The sequence below is a fragment of the Camellia sinensis genome, chromosome 14 (genome assembly GCF_055761805.1).
Source record: "Camellia sinensis isolate YWXY chromosome 14, ASM5576180v1, whole genome shotgun sequence".
NCBI classification, from domain to species: Eukaryota; Viridiplantae; Streptophyta; class Magnoliopsida; order Ericales; family Theaceae; genus Camellia; species Camellia sinensis.
The window spans coordinates 70173096-70196903 of record NC_138974.1 but is presented as its reverse complement, the minus strand read 5'-3'; the positions used below and the strand labels follow the sequence as shown (position 1 = coordinate 70196903).

Sequence of the window (23808 nt, the reverse complement as noted above, 5' to 3'; positions counted from 1 at the left end):
AAAAAATAATTTTTAAATTAAAGTATAATAAAATTTTAACTAATTTGATAGAGGTGCTCGTGACAGAAGGTCGATGGGCTTATTAAGGTTTTGTTTGGGATGTGGTTTGATTTTTTGATTATTTTAGTTTGGGATTAAAAAGTTTCGTTTTGAATAGATTTTTTAATTTTTTTAATTTATAGGAGATAAAAAATAAAATAATTATAATTTAGATGTGATATTTTTTTAAAAATTTATTTATTTATTTGTTGATTAAAATAACTAAAAAACCTGACATGTCAAACAAAAGTTAAATGATGTAGGCCCTTGAATTAAAAAAAAAAAAAAATTGTTATTGACTCAAACAAATTTTCTAGTGACAAGGATTGTGTTTGTCCCCATTATCACGGTATGAATTAGGTAGTCAACAATTGCTTAGGTGGTCCCGCCGTTATTTCCTCCTTGTTCAAAAAATATTAGGTAGTGTATTTACCAAAACAATAATGATTGTGATTTATTTTTATTTTTTTTTAGAGATTTTTATAATTTTTTTTGGATGTCTATTATGGATGGTATGGCCTCACATATATATAAATGGGTTTTACACATAGGTAGAGATCCAAACAAAGTTGTGAACGTCTTTAAAAAATAAAAATTTTATGCATTTTTCTTAACAAAATGCTCGGACCCCACTGGGGAGATCCTAGGACCCCCAGTGAGCGGTGATTGACCAGATTTTTTTTTTCCCTTCAATCACTAATCTCTACATGTTTGTGAGGGATGTATGATGGTTGTTCTTAAAATTTGTAATTTAACAGAACAAATAAAAAAAATTCTAACTACTTTTTTACGTAACCATAAAATTATCAAAATTATTAAATAAAAGATATTTTTTGTGTCATTAAAAATTATTAATTGACTCAATAATTTATTAATTTATTTAATATTGCATACAAATCAAAAAACAAGTTTTAAATTAAAATATTAATATGTATAAAATATATAAAAATGTTTCATTTAAATTTTATTTTTTTAAATTTATAGAAAGTTAAGTAATCTACTTCTCTTATAAAAGATAGTACACAAATAATCAATTTAAATAATCTAATTAATTTATATTTTTTCACACAAATTTTTTATTTTAACATTTGACCCGTGTCTTGCATATGACTTTTTTTTACATAGTATATATATATATATATATCACTTGCAGTAATTTATTTTTCTTTTAAATATTTTTGTTAATGTATAAAGTCTGCAGTACGTTTCTAGCCTTCTATATATACTGTTTGATTTATAACATATTTTTGGAGAAATTATAAAAAATTCTCCAAGATTTGACATTTGTAATAAAATAAACCCTAACTTATTAATTTCATCAAATTAAACCTTAAGTTTTTGATTTGTTTTTAATCTAAACATTTGACAATTTTTGTTAAGTAAAACTGACCAAAAAAATTTTTTTTTTAGACATTTACACTCAAAAAAAAATGATATTTTGGACCTTTTATATACACCTATATTGAATTTGATGACTAAAATATCTTTTTTTTAAAATCAATTTTACTTAACAAAAATAATTTGATAATTTAGATTGAAAATAAATCAAAAGAATATGATGTAAATTGATAAAATTTATTTTATTATAAAGATCAAATTATAGATTTTTTTGGTGATAATTTTCCCTATATTTTCTTATTCATAATCATACCAACTGATATCTGCTTCCGTGTCAATCAGGTACAAAACCCATAAAGCAAATATTTCAGGAACATATCTTTTAAGCCTTCGTTAGGCGAGTTGGTTAACTTTTTAATTTTTTAATTATTTTGGGTTAAAAAATCTCATTTGAGAAGGTTTTTTTTGATTTTTTTTAACTTTTTTAAATTTTTTGTGAGAGAAAAATGTAATGATTATGGGTTGAATGTGATGTTTTATCTTATTAGGTTAGAATAGTCTATTTTGTCTTATATGGTTATTTTAGCCCCAACACATCTTACCAAACAAGCCTTAAATCTTATTTTTAAACCCATAAAGCAAATATTTCAGGAACATAAAGATTTGTTTGGTTTGTATCTCTAGATATAATTTTTGAAAAAAAAATTTAAAATTTTATTTTGTTCAAATTTTTTGAAAATAATTTTCAAAATCATTTTTTCTCTCCTATACATCAATCAATTACTTTTTCTCTCTCATTTCTCATTTTCAATTATTTTTTCTCTCACAGACATCTACTCAACTATAACAAAATATCAAATCATTCTAAATTCCAAAATTACTTTCAAAATATACAACTAAGCAAACCAAAATTTTTTCTAAACTCTCTCTCCAATTATTATTATTATTATTTTTTTAAATTTATCTCAAAACACAAACCAAACATATTCTTTTAAATCTTATTTTTATTTTTATTCTACTCTGACCAAACAATACCATATATATATGATTTGGTTTTTTTAAAAACTGTTTTGCCACTTTTTTTTTTTTGTTGTTGTTATATTTATTTATTTTTTACTTTTACATCTAAAAAGTAAAACAAATGGGTAAAATTACAATGACGTCTCCAAATGTTTGCAGAAGATACTATAACCTCACAAATGTGATATAATTATATTATATTAAACTCTATTAAAATTTTAATTTATGTAACACTTAAACATATTTTTATGAGTAATTCGTAGTCATATGGATAGAAAAATAATTATATCATCTCTTTCATACTTAAATGTATATTTTACTTTGTTTTATCTTTATGTTTTCACATTATTTGTATTAATTTTGATTCTTTAAACTTTACTAAAAATGACGTTAGTGTAATTATTTCAAAACAGTTACTACATTTTGTCCAAAATTTAAAGGAGGCCAGTGTAATTTATCCCCAGAAATTGACTACAATATTCAAAATACTAAAGATTAAAAAAAATCAGCATATTACCCTTATTTTATTTTATTTTATTTTTTTGTGTTTATCGTTAGTGATTCTTTTAAAAAGATTTCGCACAAATATTTTTTTTTAGTTGCATTTAAAAATTTGAAAAAAAAAAAAACTAGAACATGAAAATAATTCACTAAACCCCCCCCCCCCCCGCGGGAAATACATAGTTAAAAAATAAAGCAATATTATTCATCCATCCCTATCCTCCAGTTATATCTAAAAAGAAGAAAGAAAGTCAGGAGAATAAGGTCTCGTTTGGAAATATAATATTTTAGTAATTTTTTAATTTTTTAGTTAAAATATGAGATTAAAAAAATTAGTATGTTTAGGATGCCTTTTTGATTTTTTACAAAAAGATGTGTAAAAAATAGAAAGAAAAGAAAAGAAAATATTTGACTTTGTTACATAATTTGGGCTATTTTTGTAATAACCCCGACCTCCGATTAATGCTAAAACATGATTAATTATGCCTAACAGTAATTTAGAAGGAATCCGGGACTAAATTGCATATGCATTGCATTATCTTTGTGTTTTTATCTGTTTGCCATAAATGATCTGTTCATGTTTAGGTTTCGAACTGCGAATTGAAAGCCTTATCGGCGACCGATTCCGAAATTGATTAGTATTTCATGTTAATTCGAATTTATGGGATTTTATGGTATGTTTAATTGAAATTTGAATTGGTATGATTAAATCAGATTAAATAAGGTTAAATTACATTAGCTTGGCTTTATTACCATAATGCCATTAAGTGGGCTTGCTAGACCAAATGTGTTGTCTTCAATTACATGTGTTGGCATCACTCTTCATTTCCTCTAAGAGACCAAAACGTGAGAGAGAGAGCTTAAGAGTTGGAAGCAAGAGTTAGCTATCTAGAAATTTTCTTCGGATTTAGAAGATTTGGAGGATTCATTGCTTAATTGGGCTTCTAAACTTGAAATTGAGGAACCTAGGTAAGGAATTCATCTTTTGGTTAATGAATTTAAGTTGTGTCTTGTATGGTCCATGTTAATTTTGGAGCCTAGAGTCAAGAATTGGATTAACATGTTGAATTGGGTAGTAATCCATGCATGCATGTTTGTATCCTAGCATTTTGAAGTGTTTTCTTGGAAGTTCTTGCATGCAAGCCCATATTCAAGACTTAGTCCATGAATTCATCATGATTTTAAGCTCAATCTTGCATTTGGTTACATTTTTGGGACATTGAATTCATTAGAACACTTGCATGTTATGTGTTCATCATATTCTTGAGGCTTTATTTGAAATTGTATTTAATTGACTCACCCTTGGGCTTTGATTTCTCAAATTGATCTTCAAAACATGTTATAACATGAGTTTAAAGTGCTTTTCCAGAAAATGGGCCCAAGAGGTTGAGATTTGGGGAGTTGAATGCTTGGTTTGAGCTTGTGAGGCAAATATGGAAATTCCAGAATTTGGCTTCCTCGCTCGAGCGAAGGATTCCACGCTCGAGCAACCATCGTTTGTTCAGAGCTCCTTCGAGTGAAGGAATAGTGGCTGGAGCGTAAATTGCAAGCTCTCAGGTTTTTGGTGCACGCAGACGCGCGCTCGAGCGACGAGACCTACGCTCGAGCGAAGGGTGTGTCTCACGCTCGAGCGAGCATCGAGCGTGCATCGAGTGTAAAATTTCAGCAACCAGTACTTTTGCATTTTTACAGACCGCTCGAGCGGCCCCTCTGTTTTGACAAGCTCGCTCGAGCGAAGAAAGTCACGTTCGAGCGAGACCCCTGTTTTCAGCAAGTTTTGAAAAATATTTTCCAAGGCATCTTTGCATTCTCATTCCATCCTAGGCATTCCTAGGCCATGTTTAAGACTCTATAGTGAGGATTGAAGGTTAAAAACACACTAAGAACCAACAACGTAAGTTTTGTACTTTTAGAATGTGTGTTTCAAGTATGTATCCGTTATGTATTATGTAGGTCACGTGTCGCGTTCTGTCTAACCTCTCTGCTTCGTCTGTTTGTTTCAAGACCAACTGTGAGTAATAATTTAGTAAAGTTATGTTCAACTGTATCTATTTTCTGTGTGACAAAACAAGATATGTTTTTCAAAATGATATGTTCTGTACAATGAATGATTGTTCAATTTCTGATATGTATTCGTGACATCCTTAGCATCATGTGATATTTGTTAGCTGTTACCCGGTATCGGAGGTTCCTTTATGGAACTTATATCTGTCTGCACTCTGTTACCCGTACCGGAGGCCTTGTCATGGGGGCTCAGCTTCTGTTCTGTTCTATTACCCGGATCCGGAGGTTCCTTTACCCGGATCCGGAGGTTCCTTTATAGAACTGGTTATTTGTAACCTCACGCGTATGCGTTCTGTTTTGTTCTGTTCTGTTAATGCTAAGGGATGTATCACGTAAACTTAATCATGACTTATGATTTCTGTCTGTATATGATCTGGACAAATTGTGATTTTGATATGAAATTGAATTATGATTTCTGAATCTGCACGAACTCATTTATTGAAACTTCTTTGCTCTGTTATTATTTACTTTGTTTTCGCTCACAGTTTATATTATGTATGTAGGTGAGACGACACCTGACCAGGGCCAGAGTTGACGGCCTTCTGTTCTGTTTTTTCAGCCAACTATTATGCCTCCCGAGGAGGTTCCGAACGAAGCCTAATGCCATGGATGTTTCTTTTTATGTTCATGCTAGTCATTGTATATGTTTTGGACAGACAGATCTTGGGATGTACATTGTTGTAAATATTGTGTATCTAAACTGGCATGTTTATGTAAATATATATATAAGTTTTGAGATGTTCTGTCCTATGTACATTATCATAGCTCATTGGACCTTGTCTATTTTGTATTATTGCTTTCGCAGCCTCGTATTACTTGGTAATCTGTTCTGAGGCCTTTGGTAATCCACGGATTACTGGCCGGTTACGGTGCTAAACCTACAGGGGCGGGTTTGGGTCGTGACAGAGTGGTATCAGAGCACGTGTTCTACCGCACACACACAGGTCCGTATGAGCTTAGGATGTCCTAGTAAGAGTTAGGGGCATTCCATCTACATGTGTGAGTGTGTGGTACTGCAACTAAATATGAAAACGGAATGTACATTTGAATCAAATGAATTGAAGGAAACGAATAAGACTATGTCTGTGTTTATTATCATTTGATGTTTGTATAGTAAGATGGAGAATGCAAGGGAAAGTGGTGAAAGTGAATCTTTAGAGGCTCGCATGGGCCGAATGGAATAGATGTTAGCAGCATTGACTGAAACTTTGACACAACAACAGAGACAACAACCTTTGCCCCCTCCGCCTCCACCGGCACAAGCCGAGGCAGATAATAATGACATCATCAATCTGACATAGAAATTCATGAAAATGAAACCGCCAACGTTTTATGGTGGAATTGAACCCTTGAAAGTTGAGACATGGTTGCTTGAGATGGAAAAATTGTATAAAGTATTTCCTTGTTCTGAAACTCAGAAAGTTCTCCTAGCCACCTACACTTTGAAAGATGAAGCCCGCAGGTGGTGGTTACTGATCCGAAGTGGTATGGGAATATGACATGGGCACAGTTTAATGCTATCTTCTACGACAAGTATTTCCCCCAATGTTTCAGGGATCGGAAAGTGTCCGAATTTCAAGAACTCAAACAAGGAAGAATGTCTGTAGCAGAGTATGAAGCCAAGTTCACCGAACTGGCACGGTTTACTCCACATATGGTGGATACTGATTACAAGAAAGCATGAAAGTTTGAAGGTGGATTAGATTTAGAAGTGTTTGATCGAGTAGGCGTCCTGAAATTGTCTACTTATGTGGAAGTGTTAGACAGAGCCTTAATGGCAGAGGCCACTCTAGCTGCCATGAAACAAAGTAAGGCCCCAGCAACTACAATAACTGAATGGAGAGGAAAAATACCTGGGTTTGGTTTTAAAAGAGGTCGGTCCTTTGTCAGTAAGAAGCAAAACACAGGGAGTTCGAACAGCTCGAGTCAGAGTAGTGGATCTATTCCGGTCTGTTCTGATTGTGGTAAAAGGCACAGGGGTGTGTGCTATCGAGTGTCCGGTGCTTGTTTCTGGTGTGGCCAGCCAGGTCATGTGGTGAAAGATTGCCCGCTCAGGTTTGAGACTACTAGCCGTCCTGCAGCAAGTTCAGCGGGATCCGCTTCTGTGGCCAAAACCAATGCCAAGGCCAATACTGGAAAAGAACCTTTGAGACAAGGCCGAGTGTTTGCCCTAGTGCCCGGTGACGTACCGAACACCTATACTGTGGTGTCAGGTACACTTTCTGAATGTTCTTAAAATGCATGTGTACTGATAGATTCTAGTTCTACACATTCCTTTGTATCGCATGTTTTTCCTCGAAAATTGACTAGACCGTTAGAACTTATGACCTATGTGTTATCTGTGTCTACGTCATCTGGAGATTCTATGATGTGTACTCATGTTTATCCCGCATGTGATGTTATGATTGGCGATATGATGTTGTATGTGGACTTATTACCCTTGGACATTAGTCATTTTGATTGTATTTTGGGGATGGACTGGTTGACTAAATACTGTGCTACCATTGACTGTGCAAATAAAACTGTTGTGTTTAGACCACCTGGAATGCCTGAATTTACTTTTATTGGGAATGGGGTAGTTCCTCTTCCATATTTGATTTTGGCTATGAAAGTTGTAAAACTCCTTAGGAAGGGGTGTAGGGGTTACCTGTGTTGTATATTGACTGCGCCATCTGACAGTACTACTATAGAAACAATCTCTGTTACTTGTGAATTTTTCGATGTGTTTCCGACTGACTTACCTGGGGACTTAGTTGATAGAGAAATTAAATTCACTGTTGAAGTGTTTCCGGGGACACAACCTATTTCCAAGACTCCCTATAGAATGTCTACCTCTGAATTAAAAGAATTGAAAACTCAACTTCAGGAACTGTTAGATAAGAAATTTATCTGTCCGAGTACTTCACCTTGGGGTGCTCCAATTTTGTTTGTCAAAAAGAAGGATGGATCCTTAAGATTGTGTATAGACTATCGAGAACTGAATAAAGTGACCATCAAGAATAAGTACCCTCTGCCCCGAATAGATGACTTATTTGATCAACTTCAGGGTGCTCAAGTGTTTTCCAAAATTGGCCTCAGGTCCGGGTATCATCAATTAAAGGTTAGAGTGGAGGACATAGAGAAAACTGCATTCTGAACTAGATATGGACATTATGAATTTTTAGTAATGCCGTTTGGGATGACCAATACACCTGCAGCTTTCATGGATCTTATGAATAGGGTGTTTAAATCATATCTAGATGACTTTATTGTTGTATTTATTGATCACATTTTGATTTATTCTAAAGACAGGGAAGAACATGAGAACCATCTGAGAACCACCTTGCAGATTTTGAGAGAGAAGAGGCTGTATGCTAAATTTTCCAAGTGTGAATTCTGGTTTGACAGTGTGGCATTTCTGGGACATGTAATCAACAAAGATGATGTTTCTGTTGACCCTCAGAAAATTGAAGCTGTCGTGGATTGGCCTAGATCGACAAATGTGACAGAAGTCTGAAGTTTTCTAGGACTTGCAGGTTACTACCGGAGGTTTGTGAAAGACTTTTCCAAGCTTGCCATGCCATTGACTCAGTTAACTCAGAAAAATGCGCCATTTGACTGGAATGAACAAAGGGAGGTAGCTTTTCAAGAGTTAAAAACCAGGTTAGTGACTGCACCAATCTTAACCCTGCCTAATGGTACTGATGGGTTTCAAGTGTACAGTGATGCTTCCTACAAAGGCTTAGGATGTGCACTAATGCAAAATGGAAAGGTGATTGCCTATGCTTCTAAACAACTCCGACCTCATGAAAAGAATTACCCAACACATGACCTTCAATTAGCGGCTGTGGTGTTTGCTCTGAAAATATGGCGCCACTATTTGTATGGGGTAACTTGTGAGGTGTATACAGACCATAAAAGCTTGAAATATTTCTTCACCCAAAAGGAATTGAACATGAGATAGAGGCGATGGTTAGAACTAATCAAGGATTATGATTTGCAAATCTTGTATCATCTAGGAAAGGCTAATACCATAGCAGATGCCTTGAGCCGAAAATCCAGTGCGGATTTTTCATGTTTGCTATCCAACCGAAAAGAATTGTTGACTGCCCTAGAACAAGATGGGCTATTAACTGCTATTACTGCTCAACCTACAATTCTTCACGAGATCAAACAGAAACAGTGCCAGGATGAATACTTGAAAAAGATCACGGAGGAAATTGATTCAAAGCCAAGGCCAGGATTTGTATTGGAGAATGATGTGCTGAAATTTCAAAACTGTCTTTGTGTGCCCGATTGCAATGATTTGAGGAAACGTGTTATGACCGAAGCTCACAGTAGTAAATTTGCTATGCATTCGGGGAACACGAAAATGTATCATGATTTGAAATAGAATTTTTGGTGGCCTGGAATGAAAAAGAGTGTTGCAGACTTTGTGGCTAGATGTCTCCATTGCCAACAGGTTAAAAATGAACATCAACGACTTGTTGGTTTGCTACAACCACTCCCAATATCGGAATGGAAATGGGAGCACATTACCATGGACTTCATTGTGGGACTGCCTCGTTCTTCTCGAGGTATGGACTCTATCTGGGTTATAGTTGACCGTTTAACTAAATCTGCCTATTTTCTACCTATCAAAACTATTTATAACGCTGATAAATTGGCCAATATCTATATGACTGAAATTGTGAGATTGCATGGAGTGCCAATATCTATTGTGTCTGACAGGGACTCAAAGTTTGTATCGAGATTTTGGCAGAGTTTGCAACAGGCTTTGGGGACTGAATTGAGATTGAGCAGTGCCTATCACTCACAGACTGACGGACAAACTGAACGAACGAACCAAACTCTGGAGGATATGCTCAGAATGTGTGTGTTAGACTTCCAGGGAAATTGGGAGACCTACTTGCCATTAGCTGAATTCGTGTACAACAACAGTTGCCATTCAAGCATTGGAATGGCTCCTTACAAAGCTTTGTATGGAAGAAAATGTCGTTCTCCGATATGTTGGACTGAAGTAGGTGATAGACCTTTGTTGGGACCGGAACTTGTGCAAGAAACAACCGAGAAAGTGAAACTGATACAACAGCGTCTGAAAACTGCACAGAGTCGGCAGAAGAGCTACGCCGATGTTCGAAGAAGAGATAGGGAATATGAAGTTGGGGATCATGTGTTCATTAAGGTGACCCCAATGAAGGGTCAAACTTGGTTTGGTGTTAAAGGAAAATTGGTGCCGAGGTATGTTGGACCTTATGAAGTCCTCGAAAAGATCAATCCGATATCGTATCGGGTAGCCTTACGTCCAGTAATGGAACATATGCATAACGTCTTTCATGTATCGATGCTACGAGAATATTTGAGGGATCCACTCCACGTCCTCGAACCGACATATGTGCTTTTGAAAGACGCTTACACCTACAAGGAAAGGCCTATTCAGATTGTGAACCGCAGAATCAAGAAGTTGAGGAATAAAGAAATATCGTTGGTAAAAGTTGATTGGCAAAACCACAGAGGAACCTATGCAACATGGGAAACCAAGGAAGACACGATGAAGAGATGTCCGGATTTGTTCCCATTGGACCCAATGTTGATTCCGAATGAAGGTAATTCGAGTTTGGGGACCAAACTCTTTTAAGGGGGGAAGACTGTAATAACCCCGACCTCCGATTAATGCTAAAACATGATTAATTATGCCTAACAGTAATTTAGAAGGAATCCGGGACTAAATTGCATATGCATTGCATTATCTTTGTGTTTTTATCTGTCTGCCATAAAATGATCTGTTCATGTTTAGGCTTCGAATTGCGAATTGAAAGCCTTATCGGCGCCCGATTCCGAAATTGATTAGTGTTTCATGTTAATTCGAATTTATGGGATTTTATGGTATGTTTAATTGAAATTTGAATTGGTACGATTAAATTAGATTAAATAAGGTTAAATTACATTAGTTTGGCTTTATTACCATAATGCCATTAAGTGGGCTTGCTAGACCAAATGTGTTGTCTTCAATTACATGTGTTGGCATCACTCTTCATTTCCTCTAAGAGACCAAAACGTGAGAGAGAGAGCTTGAGAGTTGGAAGCAAGAGTTAGCTATCTAGAAATTTGCTTGGGACTTAGAAGATTTGGAGGATTCATTGCATAATTGGGCTTCTAAACTTGAAATTGAGGAACCTAGGTAAGGAATTCATCATTTGGTTAATGAATTTAAGTTGTGTCTTGCATGGTCCATGTTAATTTTGGAGCCTAGAGTCAAGAATTGGATTAACATGTTGAATTGGGTAGTAATCCATGCATGCATGTTTGTATCCTAGCATTTTGAAGTGTTTTCTTGGAAGTTCTTGCATGCAAGCCCATATTCAAGCCTTAGTCCATGAATTCATCATGATTTTAAGCTCAATCTTGCATTTGGTTATATTTTTGGGACATTGAATTCATTAGAACACTTGCATGTTATGTGTTCATCATATTCTTGAGGCTTTATTTGAAATTGTGTTTAATTGACTCACCCTTGGGCTTTGATTTCTCAAATTGATCTTCAAAACATGTTATAACATGAGTTTAAAGTGCTTTTCCAGAAAATGGGCCCAAGAGGTTGAGATTTAGGGAGTTGAATGCTTGGTTTGAGCTTGGGAGGCAAATATGGAAATTCTAGAATTTGGCTTCTTCGCTCGAGCGAAGGATTCCACGCTCGAGCGACCATCGTTTGTTCAGAGCTCCGCTCGAGCGAAGGAATGGTAGCTCGAGCGTAAATTGTAAGCTCTCAGGTTTTTGGTGCACGTAGACGCACGCTCGAGCGACGAGACCTACGTTCGAGTGAAGGGTGTGTCTCACGTTCGAGCGAGCATCGAGCGTAAAATTTCAGCAACCAGTACTTTTGCATTTTTATAGACCGCTCGAGCGACCCCTCTGTTTTGACAAGCTCACTTGAGCGAAGAAAGTCACGCTCGAGCGAGACCCCTGTTTTCAGTAAGTTTTGAAAAATGTTTTCCAAGGCATCTTTGCATCCTCATTCCATCCTAGGCATTCATAGGCCATGTTTAAGACTCTATAGTGAGGATTGAAGGTCAGAAACACTAAGAACCAACAACGTAAGTTTTGTACTTTTAGAATATGTATTTCAAGTGTGTGTCCGTTATGTGTTATGTAGGTCGCGTGCCGCGTTCTGTCTAACCTCTCTGCTCCGTCTGTTTATTTCAAGACCAACTGTGAGTAATAATTTAGTAAAGTTATGTTCAACTGTATCTATTTTCTGTGTGATAAAACAAGATATGTTTTCCAAAATGGTATGTTCTGTACAATGAATGATTGTTCAATTTCTGATATGTATTCGTGACATCCTTAGCATCATGTGATATCTGTTAGCTGTTACCCGGTATCGGAGGTTCCTTTATGGAACTTATGTCTGTCTGCACGCTGTTACCCGTACCGGAGGCCCTGTCATGGGGGGTCAGCTTCTGTTCTGTTCTGTTACCCGGATCCGGAGGTTCCTTTATGGAACTGGTTATTCGTAACCTCACGCGTATGCGTTCTATTCTGTTCTGTTCTGTTAATGCTAAAGGATGTATCACGTAAACTTAATCATGACTTATGATTTCTGTCTGTATATGATCTGGACAAATTGTGATTTTGATATGAAACTGAATTATGATTTCTGAATCTGTACGAACTCATTCATTGAAACTCCTTTACTCTGTTATTATTCACTGGGTTTTCGCTCACAGTTTATATTATGTATGTAGGTGAGACGGCACCTGACCAGGGCCAGAGTTGACGGCCTTTTGTTCTGTTTTGTCAGCCAACTATTGTGCCTCCCGAGGAGGTTCCGAACGAAGCCTAATGCCATGGCTGTTTGTTTTTGTGTTCATGCTAGTCATTGTATATGTTTTGGACAGACAGGTCTTGGGATGTACATTGTTGTAAATATTGTGTATCTGGACTGGCATGTTTATGTAAATATATATATATAAGTTTTGAGATGCTCTGTCCCATGTACGTTATCACAGCTCATTGGACCTTGTCTATTTTGTATTATTGCTTTCGCAGTCCCTTATTACTTGGTAATCTGTTCTGAGGCCTTTGGTAATCCACGAATTACTGGCCGGTTACGGTGCTAAACCTACAGGGGCGGGTTTGGGTCGTGGCAATTTTGGAAAGATGGTTATAATCAATTTTTTGGTTAAAAGCTGATTAAAAGTTGATTATAATAAGTTTTTTGTGAGAGAGGGAAGTGAGTTATAATTTGAGAAGTGGATTATAACCCACTTCCCAAAAGAGGGCTTTGTTAGATTTTTAAATTTTTTAATAATTTTTTGACTTTTAAACTAAAATGTAATTTTACCAAACAAGGCCTAACTATCTAATCAATAAATAATAATAACGATTTATCCATTGAAAATGATTTAATGGATAAATTAAATTATTCAGATTTGATTAATTAAAATAATATTTTATTAGAGTTTGTTAACTTTTATTTTGTTACTTGTGCTTGAATTATTTTGATTCTCTTTTAATTGTAATTTTGTTATATATTTAAGTAAATTTAGTAAGTCTCAAAATATTACATATCATTATAGAGATTTTTTTATTATTTTAAGATCCCTAGTAATAGTAATTTAGAGAATAAAGGTCACTAAAAAAAAATATGATGCTTCAGGTCTCTAAAAGAAAATCACGCGCTTTGTATTCAGATGTTGGACCAAATACCTTCCACAATCAACATAGAAAAATGGACAATGCTGGGACTGGAAATTTAAGAACTTAAAAATTTAATAACTTTTGATTTAAATGTCCATTTTTAACAAAAGTTATATTTGTGGAATGCTCTCGTCAAGATCTGTGGTGAATATAAAATTTCAAGAAAAAATTTGACAAAATTTCACTGAATTGACTATCTTCAGTCAGTGAAATTTCTTTCACTTAATCAGAGAAATTTCATTGATCCATGAGAGACAAAGAAAGACATATTGAGGGATGGAGAGAGGGTAGAAATAAGGAAAAAGATGAGATACATCTCAGTGAAATTTCACTGACTTAGGTCCAGTGAAATTTGAGACAAATTTCTTTTTGAAGAAAAATTCAGAGAAATTTCAAAAATACACAAAGAAAATTCAAAAAAATTATCTAGAGAAATGTCAAAAATACACAATTTCTTTGGTATAGATCCAGTGAAATTTCTCTGGTGTAGGTCTAATGAAATTTCAAAAAAAAAAAAAAAAAAAAAAAATTCTTTACAAAGTAATTTCTCTGGTATATGTCCAGTGAAATTTTAGACAAATTTCTCTGTGAAGAAAAATTTAGATTAATTTTATCTGGTAACCAAGAGTTCACTAACCCCTTGCTCTCCTTAAGCTTCCATAGTGACCAAGTCATTGTCTCTCCTCCAATCCCCAAAACTATCAAATGCTCAAAGCTTTTAATTCCACAATCAATCCTCAACAGAAGATCTACTAGTACTAATCTTAAGAATCTACCATCACAAGCCACTTTGGTTGCTTTACTTTTCTTTTCAATCACCCCATAACAAACCTTAGCCCTAGACACCACCACTAACCCATCAAATCCTCTACCCATAATTCAAGCCAAAGCCCTCAAAACCTATCCCATTCAAGTCGAAAAGGTCCGATTTAGCAAAGATAGAACCGCTCTCCAACTCATTGCCGTTGACGGCCGCTGCGCCATTGTTCCTGTCCCCAGTGACTCCAACCTCATCGACATTCTCGCCACCAACGACATTGATATATTAGGAAGATATAGTGGTTGAGTTTTAGGGTTTGGAAAGTGTAATGCCCTCAAATAATTGACATAATGATAAGTCTAATTAATTCATTCAATTACACTAATCTCAAATCAAATGGTCAAATCTCTATATTTGTATTCTATTTATGTGAAGGATTTGCAAAAGGAGTCCACATGCAAGACATATTCAAACTTATTAAAGGGTGAATCCATAGCATGTGCGATGATGAAAACAAAATAAATAACACAAAATAAATGCCCTAAAGGCTAAAAATTCTAAACTTAAACCCGATTACACAAAAGATGGTTATCCAATCCAAAAACCCATACAATTAAAGCCCTTCACTTGTCAAAACATACAAAAAAAAATAAAAAATAAAAGACCTCGTGCTCTCAAAATATTTTTCCTCCCCTTTAGCTAGGCGGAATCACAACATCATTTCGTGCACAAATTCAATAGGGGTGAGTACAAAGCAAAATAGGAAAATCTTAAAAAAATATATATGCTTAAGTAGTCTCACAATATGCATGCCATGTGTAGACAAGCCCGTGGGCTCCACGCTACAGTTCGGACTCCATTTTAGTCACGGTTCTTAATTTGAACCAAAGAGTCCAAATCCGGCAAATCATTTTGGAAAACAGATTTTTCGAAAGAAGTGCTAAACATGGACTGCTTTGCCAGATACAGAGTCGCCACCTAAATATTTTTTATGGGGGAATTTAGGAAACCCTGACTCGTTTGTCTAAGGCCACGTGTCCGTCATCACCAAAGTTGCCTCGGCTCGGGAACTTGGGTACGATTAGGGAAGGTTAGCTATGAGCACCCCCTCTCGCCCGATCCGAAGATCGGCCTCTACTAACCACGATATCTTGTTTTGAAAATATTGTGAGCTCTTATTCCGGTTATTTAGCCTAGATTTGCTATGTGATGCGCACAGCACACAAGTATAGACTGGATCGCCTGAGTCAGAACAAAGCATCGCATTTCCGTTTGTTTGGAAAATGGTTTGAGTTTTGCTATTCGCGAGTAGGCTAAAATACGGATTTTGATGAATTATCCCAATTCAAACAATCCAACCTTTACCCACAGACATTCATGCAATTATATCACATAAGAATATAGCCACATAGTAAGCATACTATCATGTTAACATTCACACTCATGCGAGATGCTAAAGCATAAATACTTACATCGTACTCCGTGCCAAAACAGAGAACTAGTTAGTAATCATATGCATGATCCTAATTCATGTTAAGTTGGCTAATGTATCGCATAAAAAATGTCACTAGAATAGGCTCGGCTAATCTATGAATGATATGTGGGATGCGACAGATAACATGTATTCAAGTTTGATTTGAAATACTATGCAGTTAGTATGATACGCCGAGTCCGGTGCATGCAATACTGATGAATGATGCACGCATGCATAGCATAAGGATGCTAAATTAAATATGCCCTAGTACCAACCATCAAAGCAGGTAAGTACAAGGGAGAAAGAAATGGGGGTTGGAAGACATGCACATACGCACCCCCACTTATTACAAATTTGCCCTCGCTCGGAGGGACCTGTAACAACCCCCATACTGTTTACTGATTAATGACTGCTTGATTACCGATAATCACCGATTACTGTTAAACGAAACGGATAATGACTGATAACTGACTGATAATTGAACTAATTAAAAGTACTGAACTGACTGACTGAAATTGGAAACCGAATTGATTGAGTATACGTTAGTTAAATTGCATTTTATCTGTTGACAGTATGATTATCTGTTCATGTTCATATGCTTAAACTGCTAATTGAAGGCCTTATCGGCGGCCGAATCCGAAACCGATTAGTGTTCTATGACCCTCATAATTTATGTGATTTTATAGTACAATTATCTGAAAATTGATTAGGTATGATTAAATTAGATTAAATAAGCTAATTAAAGAGTTTGGTTTATTTACCATATTGCCACCCTTAGTGGCACACTACCTAGTGATGCTAGAGCCTTGCATACTTGACTCAAAACAGTTCCATCAGCCATTCCTCTTGAGCTTAGCCGACCATGAGAGGGAGAGAGTGAGAGAACTTGTCTTCCACCTTGGGTTTGCTTGGAAATTGAAGAAATTGTTGAAGAGATTGCATGGTTGAGCTCCCTTCTTGAACTACAAGACTTAAGGTAGCTCCATTGTCTTCTTGTTCATGTTTTGAGTTGATTGTTGCATGGTCCATGTTAGATTGTAGAGCTAAGTCATGAATTGGGTCATTAATGGTGAATTGAAGCTCAATCTTTGCATGCATGTTAGTATTGATGAGTTTTGAGGTTGTAGTCCATGTTTCATCACATGCATGTCCATCTTTTGGTCATACTCCATGAATTCATCATGTTCTTGTAGAAATGAGCCCATTTGAACAAGCTTTGAAGATTGAATTTGGTTTGAATCCATGCATGTTTGCATGTTTTTCATATTTTTGAAAATGGGTTTGAATGTGGTTTTAATTGACTCACCTTTGGGGCTTGAATTCATAAATTGAGCTTTGAAACTTGATATACATTGAATTTAGTTATGTTTTCCAGAATTTGGGCCCAAGAGGTCGAGTTTGGAGTGGTAGAATGCTTGGTTTGAGCTTGGGAGGCAAATCTGGAAATTCCAGATTTGGCTTCCTCGCTCGAGCGAAGGGTTCCCCGCTCGAGCGAGCACCTTTGTCCAGGGCTCCGCTCGAGCGACCATCGAGCGCAAAATCTCAGCATCCAGTAGTTTTACTGTTTTGCAGACCGCTCGAGCGAAGGATTCCTCGCTCGAGCGAAGCCTTTGATTTTGGACTTACGCTCGAGCGGATAAAGTCTCGCTCGAGCGAAGCTCCTATTTTCAGCACAGTTTGCGAAATGTTTTCTAAGTGTATTTTTGCATCCTCATCCCATCCTAGGCATTCTTAGGCCTAGTTTAAGACATTTAGATGAGGATATCGTTGTAGAACACACCAAGGCAAATTAGGGATTAAATTATGATATTTCCCAACTGTGTAGCTTAGTGTGTGTTTAACCTGTGAACTGTGTAGGGTTGGCAACTGGGGAGACACGCTCTAGCATACTGTAGCCCAGAACTCTGTGAGTAACAATTGTGTAAAGATATGTTCAACTGATATCTTTTGAATACTGAACTGAACTGTTTACTGAACTGGTATTACTGAATGAATGTATGTCCTTTATTTCTGAACTGTACTGTGGCATCCTTAGTACCTACTGTTTACTGTTACTGTTACTGTTACTGTTACAGAGATCTCTGTCGGTTCCCTCGCGGAACCACTACTGTTTACTGACTGATGGCCATCATTACTGTTCGGTCTGTTAAGACCTACTGTTACTGTTATGCTAATGGATGTACCACATATGACTGTTTACTGTACTGAACAACTGAAATACTGATTGAATTGAACTGTTTTCATTACTGTAAGGACATTCATTCTAAACCCCTTTACGCTTTATGTTATTCACTGGGCTTTAGCTCACTGTTTATATATATATGTAGGTGCTCAGCCACCAGATCGGAGCTAGGAGCGTGGGTTAGACTCCAGTTTTGTCAAGCCAGCCTTTGTGCCTCACTGCGAGGTTCCGAGTTGCCATGCTATGGCTTTGGGGTGTTTTGTTTGTTTTCCCCCGTCGGTCTCCATACTGTTTGGATTACTGTATAGACTGTCAGTTGCTAACTGTACTGTTATCAAGGGATTAGGTCCCTGTACTGTGTGACTGTAAATTTTGTATAGACTGTACTGTTTGTATATGTATGAATGGATGAAAAATCTTTTTGGCATACAGACTGTCACAGCTCATTGGACATTGTTTAATCATTGTATTGGCTTCCGCCAGGCCCTGTACTCTGTTTTACTGTATTACTGTTAAGCAGGACTTCGGTAATCTCGGATTACTGGCCGGTTACGGTGCTAAACCCATAGGGCCGGGTTTGGGTCGTGACAGAGTGGTATCAGAGCGATACTTACCACGAGTTATACCGCACACACGTGTCCAAATGAGCTATAGGGTGTCCTAGAAAAGTTATTAGGGCATCTCATGAGCATGATAAGTGTGTGGTTATGTTATGACTGAATACATACTGATGTGGTAAACTGTTAAACAAATGACTGCTTATGTTTAAAACTGTTATAACTGCTTATAGTGAAATGGACAATGCAAATGAACCTGAGTCCTCATCTACTGAGGCAAGAATGGAAAGAATGGAAAGAATGATGGAACTGATAACTGCTAGACTTGAACAACAACAGAACCAACCGCCCCCTCCTCCTCCTCCTCCTCCTCCGGTACAGCCGGAGCCTAATGTGAATGTGAATGATGGGGATATTATTGCTCTCACCCATAAATTCAGCAAGATGAAACCGCCATCCTTTCAGGGAGGATTGGAACCGCTAAAGGCTGAAGCTTGGGTGCTTGAGACAGAAAAACTATTTGAAGTGTTTCCGTGCTCAGAAGCGAACAAAGTATTGTTAGCTACCTTCACCCTACAAGAAGAAGCGAGAAGGTGGTGGATGTTGATCCGCGACACAAATACTGTTATGACTTGGGCTCAGTTCAAGGAGTCCTTCTTTGAAAAGTATTTCCCTCAGTGTGTCAGGGATAGAAAAGTGACTGAATTTGAACAGCTGAAACAGGGCACAATGTCCGTTGCAGAGTACGAAACAAAATTTACTGAACTTGCCCGTTATGCACCGCATATGGTGGATACTGAATATAAGAAGGCCAGAAAATTTGAAGGTGGCCTTAATGTGGCAATACTTGACCGGATAAATGTTTTGAAACTACCGACTTTTGTGGGTGTTCTCGACCGGGCATTGATGGCCGAGTCGAACATTGCAGCAGTGAAACAATCTGAAATACCGACAACTGAATGGCATGGAAAAAGGCAGGGTTTCAAATTCAAGAAAGGCAAGCACAACCCAGCCAATAAGAAACAGAACACGGGATTAATGACTAGCCCCAGCCAAGGGAGTGGGTTCATTCCACCCTGCTCTGTATGTGGTAACAAGCATAAAGGAATTTGTCACAAATTATCTGGAGCCTGTTACAGGTGTGGCAAGGTGGGCCACATGGTTAAAGACTGCCCCTCTGCTCCACAAGCCAGTAGTAAAGCTGCAGCCAGCGGCGCAGCATCGAACGCTCCACCAAAACCGAACCCTAAAGCTACCGGAAAAGAGCCTATGAGGCAAGGCCGAGTGTTCGCACTAGTACCGGGAGATGTGCAGAATACCGAGACCGTTGTGTCAGGTATTCTCTCTATCTGTACTCAAAATGCATATGTACTGATTGATTCGGGGTCTACACATTCTTATGTATCGCATGCTTTCTCACGGAAATTGAATAGACCCTTAGAACCCATGAACTATCTGCTAGCCGTATCATCACCCGTAGGAGGATCTATGACCTGTGCTTATATGTACCCCGCATGTGAAATTATTGTTGAGGATATGCATCTGTTTATTGATTTACTGCCATTGAACATTGATCATTTTGACGTAATATTGGGGATGGATTGGTTACAAAAATATCATGCCACTATTGATTGCGTGACCAAGCAAGTTGTTTTCCGTCCACCTGGTTTGCCTGAATTTGTGTTTAATGGGAGTGGAGTAGTACCACCTCCGTATTTGATTTCGTCAGTGAAAGCCGTTAAATTAATTAGAAAGGGGTGTAAAGGATATCTGTGTTCTGTACTGACTGTGTCTACTGATGATAGTATTAAAACTGATGTGAATTGTATTCCTATAGTCAGAGAATTTCCAGATGTTTTTCCAGATAATCTTCCAGGAGATTTGACTGACAGGGAAATTGAATTTACCGTTGATGTGATTCCCGGAACACAACCAGTTTCTAAAGCTCCTTACCAAATGGCTCCAACTGAACTGAAAGAACTGAAAGTGCAACTGCAAGAACTGTTAGACAAAAAGTTCATCAGACCCAGTACCTCACCATGGGGTGCACCAGTTTTGTTTGTAAAGAAGAAAGATGGCTCGTTGAGGTTGTGTATAGACTACCGTGAACTGAACAAGGTAACTGTGAAAAATAAATACCCTTTGCCATGTATTGATGACTTATTTGATCAGTTACAGGGTGCACAAGTGTTTTCGAAGATTGATCTCAGATCCGGATACCATCAGTTGAAAGTTAAATCAGATGACATTGATAAAACTGCTTTTAGAACAAGGTATGGACACTACGAATTTTTGGTTATGCCTTTTGGAGTCACGAATGCCCCTGCTGCCTTTATGGACCTTATGAACAGAATTTTTAAACCATACCTTGATGACTTTATTGTTGTATTTATCGATGACATATTGATTTACTCCAAAAGTATAGAACAGCATGAACAACATCTGAGACTTGCCCTACAAACCTTAAGAGAACAGAAACTGTATGCTAAACTGTCTAAATGTGAATTCTGGCTTGACCATGTTATGTTTCTGGGGCATGTTGTTAGCAAAAATGGAATTTCTGTTGATCCGCAGAAAATTGAAGCTGTAGTGAACTGGCCTAGACCAACAAATGTGACTGAAGTCCGAAGCTTTTTGGGATTGGCTGGATATTACAGAAGATTTGTCAAAGATTTCTCCAAAATTGCCCTACCATTGACTCAGTTAACTCAAAATGGGACATCATTTGACTGGACTGACCAAAGAGAATCTGCTTTCCAGGAGCTGAAAACTCGATTAGTGACTGCACCGGTTCTTACCTTACCTTCAGGTACGGATGACTATACTGTATTTAGTGATGCTTCTCATAAGGGTTTGGGGTGTGTTTTAATGCAGAATGGGAGAGTTATTGCTTATGCTTCCCGACAGTTGAGACCACATGAAAAGAACTACCCGACCCATGATCTGGAACTTGCTGCAGTAGTATTTGCACTGAAAATCTGGCGTCACTATCTGTACGGGGTGACATGTGAAGTATACACCGACCACAAGAGTTTAAAGTATTTCTTCACACAGAAAGAACTGAATATGAGACAGCGGAGATGGCTGGAACTGATTAAAGACTATGACCTACAGATATTGTACCATCCGGGAAAAGCCAATACTGTTGCCGATGCATTGAGCCGGAAATCGATTGGAAACTTAGCCTGTTTGCTTACAGGACAGAAAGAGTTGCTTTGTGACCTTGAAAAATCTGAAATCGAAATTGTTTTACGAGAACAAGGTGGAATCTTAGCTGCTATTTCTGCTCAACCGGCGGTGATTGAGGAGATTAAAGAGAAACAGCAACTGGATGACTTCTTGAAAAAGATCATCGAAGAAAGAGAATCTAAACCGAGACCGGGATTCAAATTTGAGAATAATGTACTGAAATTTCGAGAAAGACTGTGTGTACCAAATGATACTGAACTAAAAAGAAGAGTTCTGCAAGAAGGCCACAATTCGAAATTGTCTATCCATCCGGGGAATACGAAAATGTACCAGGATCTGAAACAGAATTTCTGGTGGCCGGGAATGAAGAAAGAAATTGCCGATTTTGTATCCAAATGTCTTCATTGCCAACAGGTCAAAGCTGAACATCAACGACCTGCCGGACTATTGCAACCCCTACCCATACCAGAGTGGAAATGTGAGCATATCACCATGGATTTTATTGTGGGATTACCTCGCTCCAGAAAAGGTATGGATTCAATTTGGGTTATTGTTGATAGACTAACCAAATCTGCTCACTTCTTACCTGTCAAGACGGTTTATAATGCGGACAAATTGGCTGTTATCTATATTGATGAAATTGTTAGACTGCATGGAGTACCTGTGTCTATTGTTTCTGACAGGGATTCGAAGTTTACATCGAGGTTTTGGCAAAGCCTACAAACTGCACTGGGTACTGAATTGAGGCTGAGTAGTGCCTATCATCCTCAGACAGATGGCCAATCAGAAAGGACCATCCAAACTCTGGAGGATTTACTGAGAATGTGTGTCCTTGATTTTCAGGGAAATTGGGAAAGTCATTTACCTTTGGCTGAATTCGCCTACAACAACAGCTACCATTCGAGTATAGGTATGGCGCCTTTCGAGGCATTGTATGGCAGGAAATGTAGATCTCCGATTTGCTGGGCAGAAGTTGGAGATGGGCCTTTGCTCGGGCCCGAGATTGTGTATGAAACCACTGAAAAAGTGAAACTGATACAGCAAAGACTGAAAACTGCACAGAGTAGATAGAAAAGTTATGCAGATGTCAGAAGACGGGACAGAGAATATGAAGTGGGTGATCACGTTTTTGTGAAAGTGACACCAATGAAAGGCCAGACTCGTTTTGGAGTCAAAGGCAAGTTAGCACCGAGATACGTCGGACCATATGAGATCATTGAGAAAATCAATCCGGTGGCGTATCAAGTTGCGCTTCCTCCTGAAATGGAGCATATGCATAACGTCTTCCACATTTCTATGTTGAGAGACTACCTCCGGGATCCCTTCCATGTGATTGAGCCTACTCGGATAGTGTTGAGTGATGACTACACTTACGAGGAACGGCCTATACAGATTGTAAACCGACGGATCAAGAAACTGAGGAACAAAGAGATCCCGTTAGTAAAAGTTGATTGGCAGAACCACGGTGGCGTGTATGCCACTTGGGAAAGGGAAGATGACATGGCCAAAAGATATCCTGAACTGTTTCCACTGAATCCTGTTTTCTTCCAAAATGAAGGTAACTCGAGTTTAGAGGACTAAACTCTTTATAAGGAGGGGAGACTGTAACAACCCCCATACTGTTTACTGATTAATGACTGCTTGATTACCGATAATCACCGATTACTGTTAAACGAAACGGATAATGACTGATAACTGACTGATAATTGAACTAATTAAAAGTACTGAACTGACTGACTGAAATTGGAAACCGAATTGATTGAGTATACGTTAGTTAAATTGCATTTTATCTGTTGACAGTATGATTATCTGTTCATGTTCATATGCTTAAACTGCTAATTGAAGGCCTTATCGGCGGCCGAATCCGAAACCGATTAGTGTTCTATGACCCTCATAATTTATGTGATTTTATAGTACAATTATCTGAAAATTGATTAGGTATGATTAAATTAGATTAAATAAGCTAATTAAAGAGTTTGGTTTATTTACCATATTGCCACCCTTA

At 37.4% G+C, this 23808-nt stretch overlaps 1 protein-coding gene across 1 annotated transcript; it reads left to right on the top strand.

The window, feature by feature from the left end:
* Positions 1–6736: 6736 nt before the first annotated feature.
* On the top strand, positions 6737–22874 carry LOC145807065 (uncharacterized). Its single transcript, XM_082904985.1, has 3 exons — positions 6737–7175; positions 8961–9202; positions 21963–22874. The coding sequence occupies exons 1-3, from the start codon at positions 6737–6739 to the stop codon at positions 22872–22874; spliced, it is 1593 nt and encodes a 530-aa protein (XP_082761111.1).
* The last annotated feature ends 934 nt before the right edge of the window (positions 22875–23808 follow it).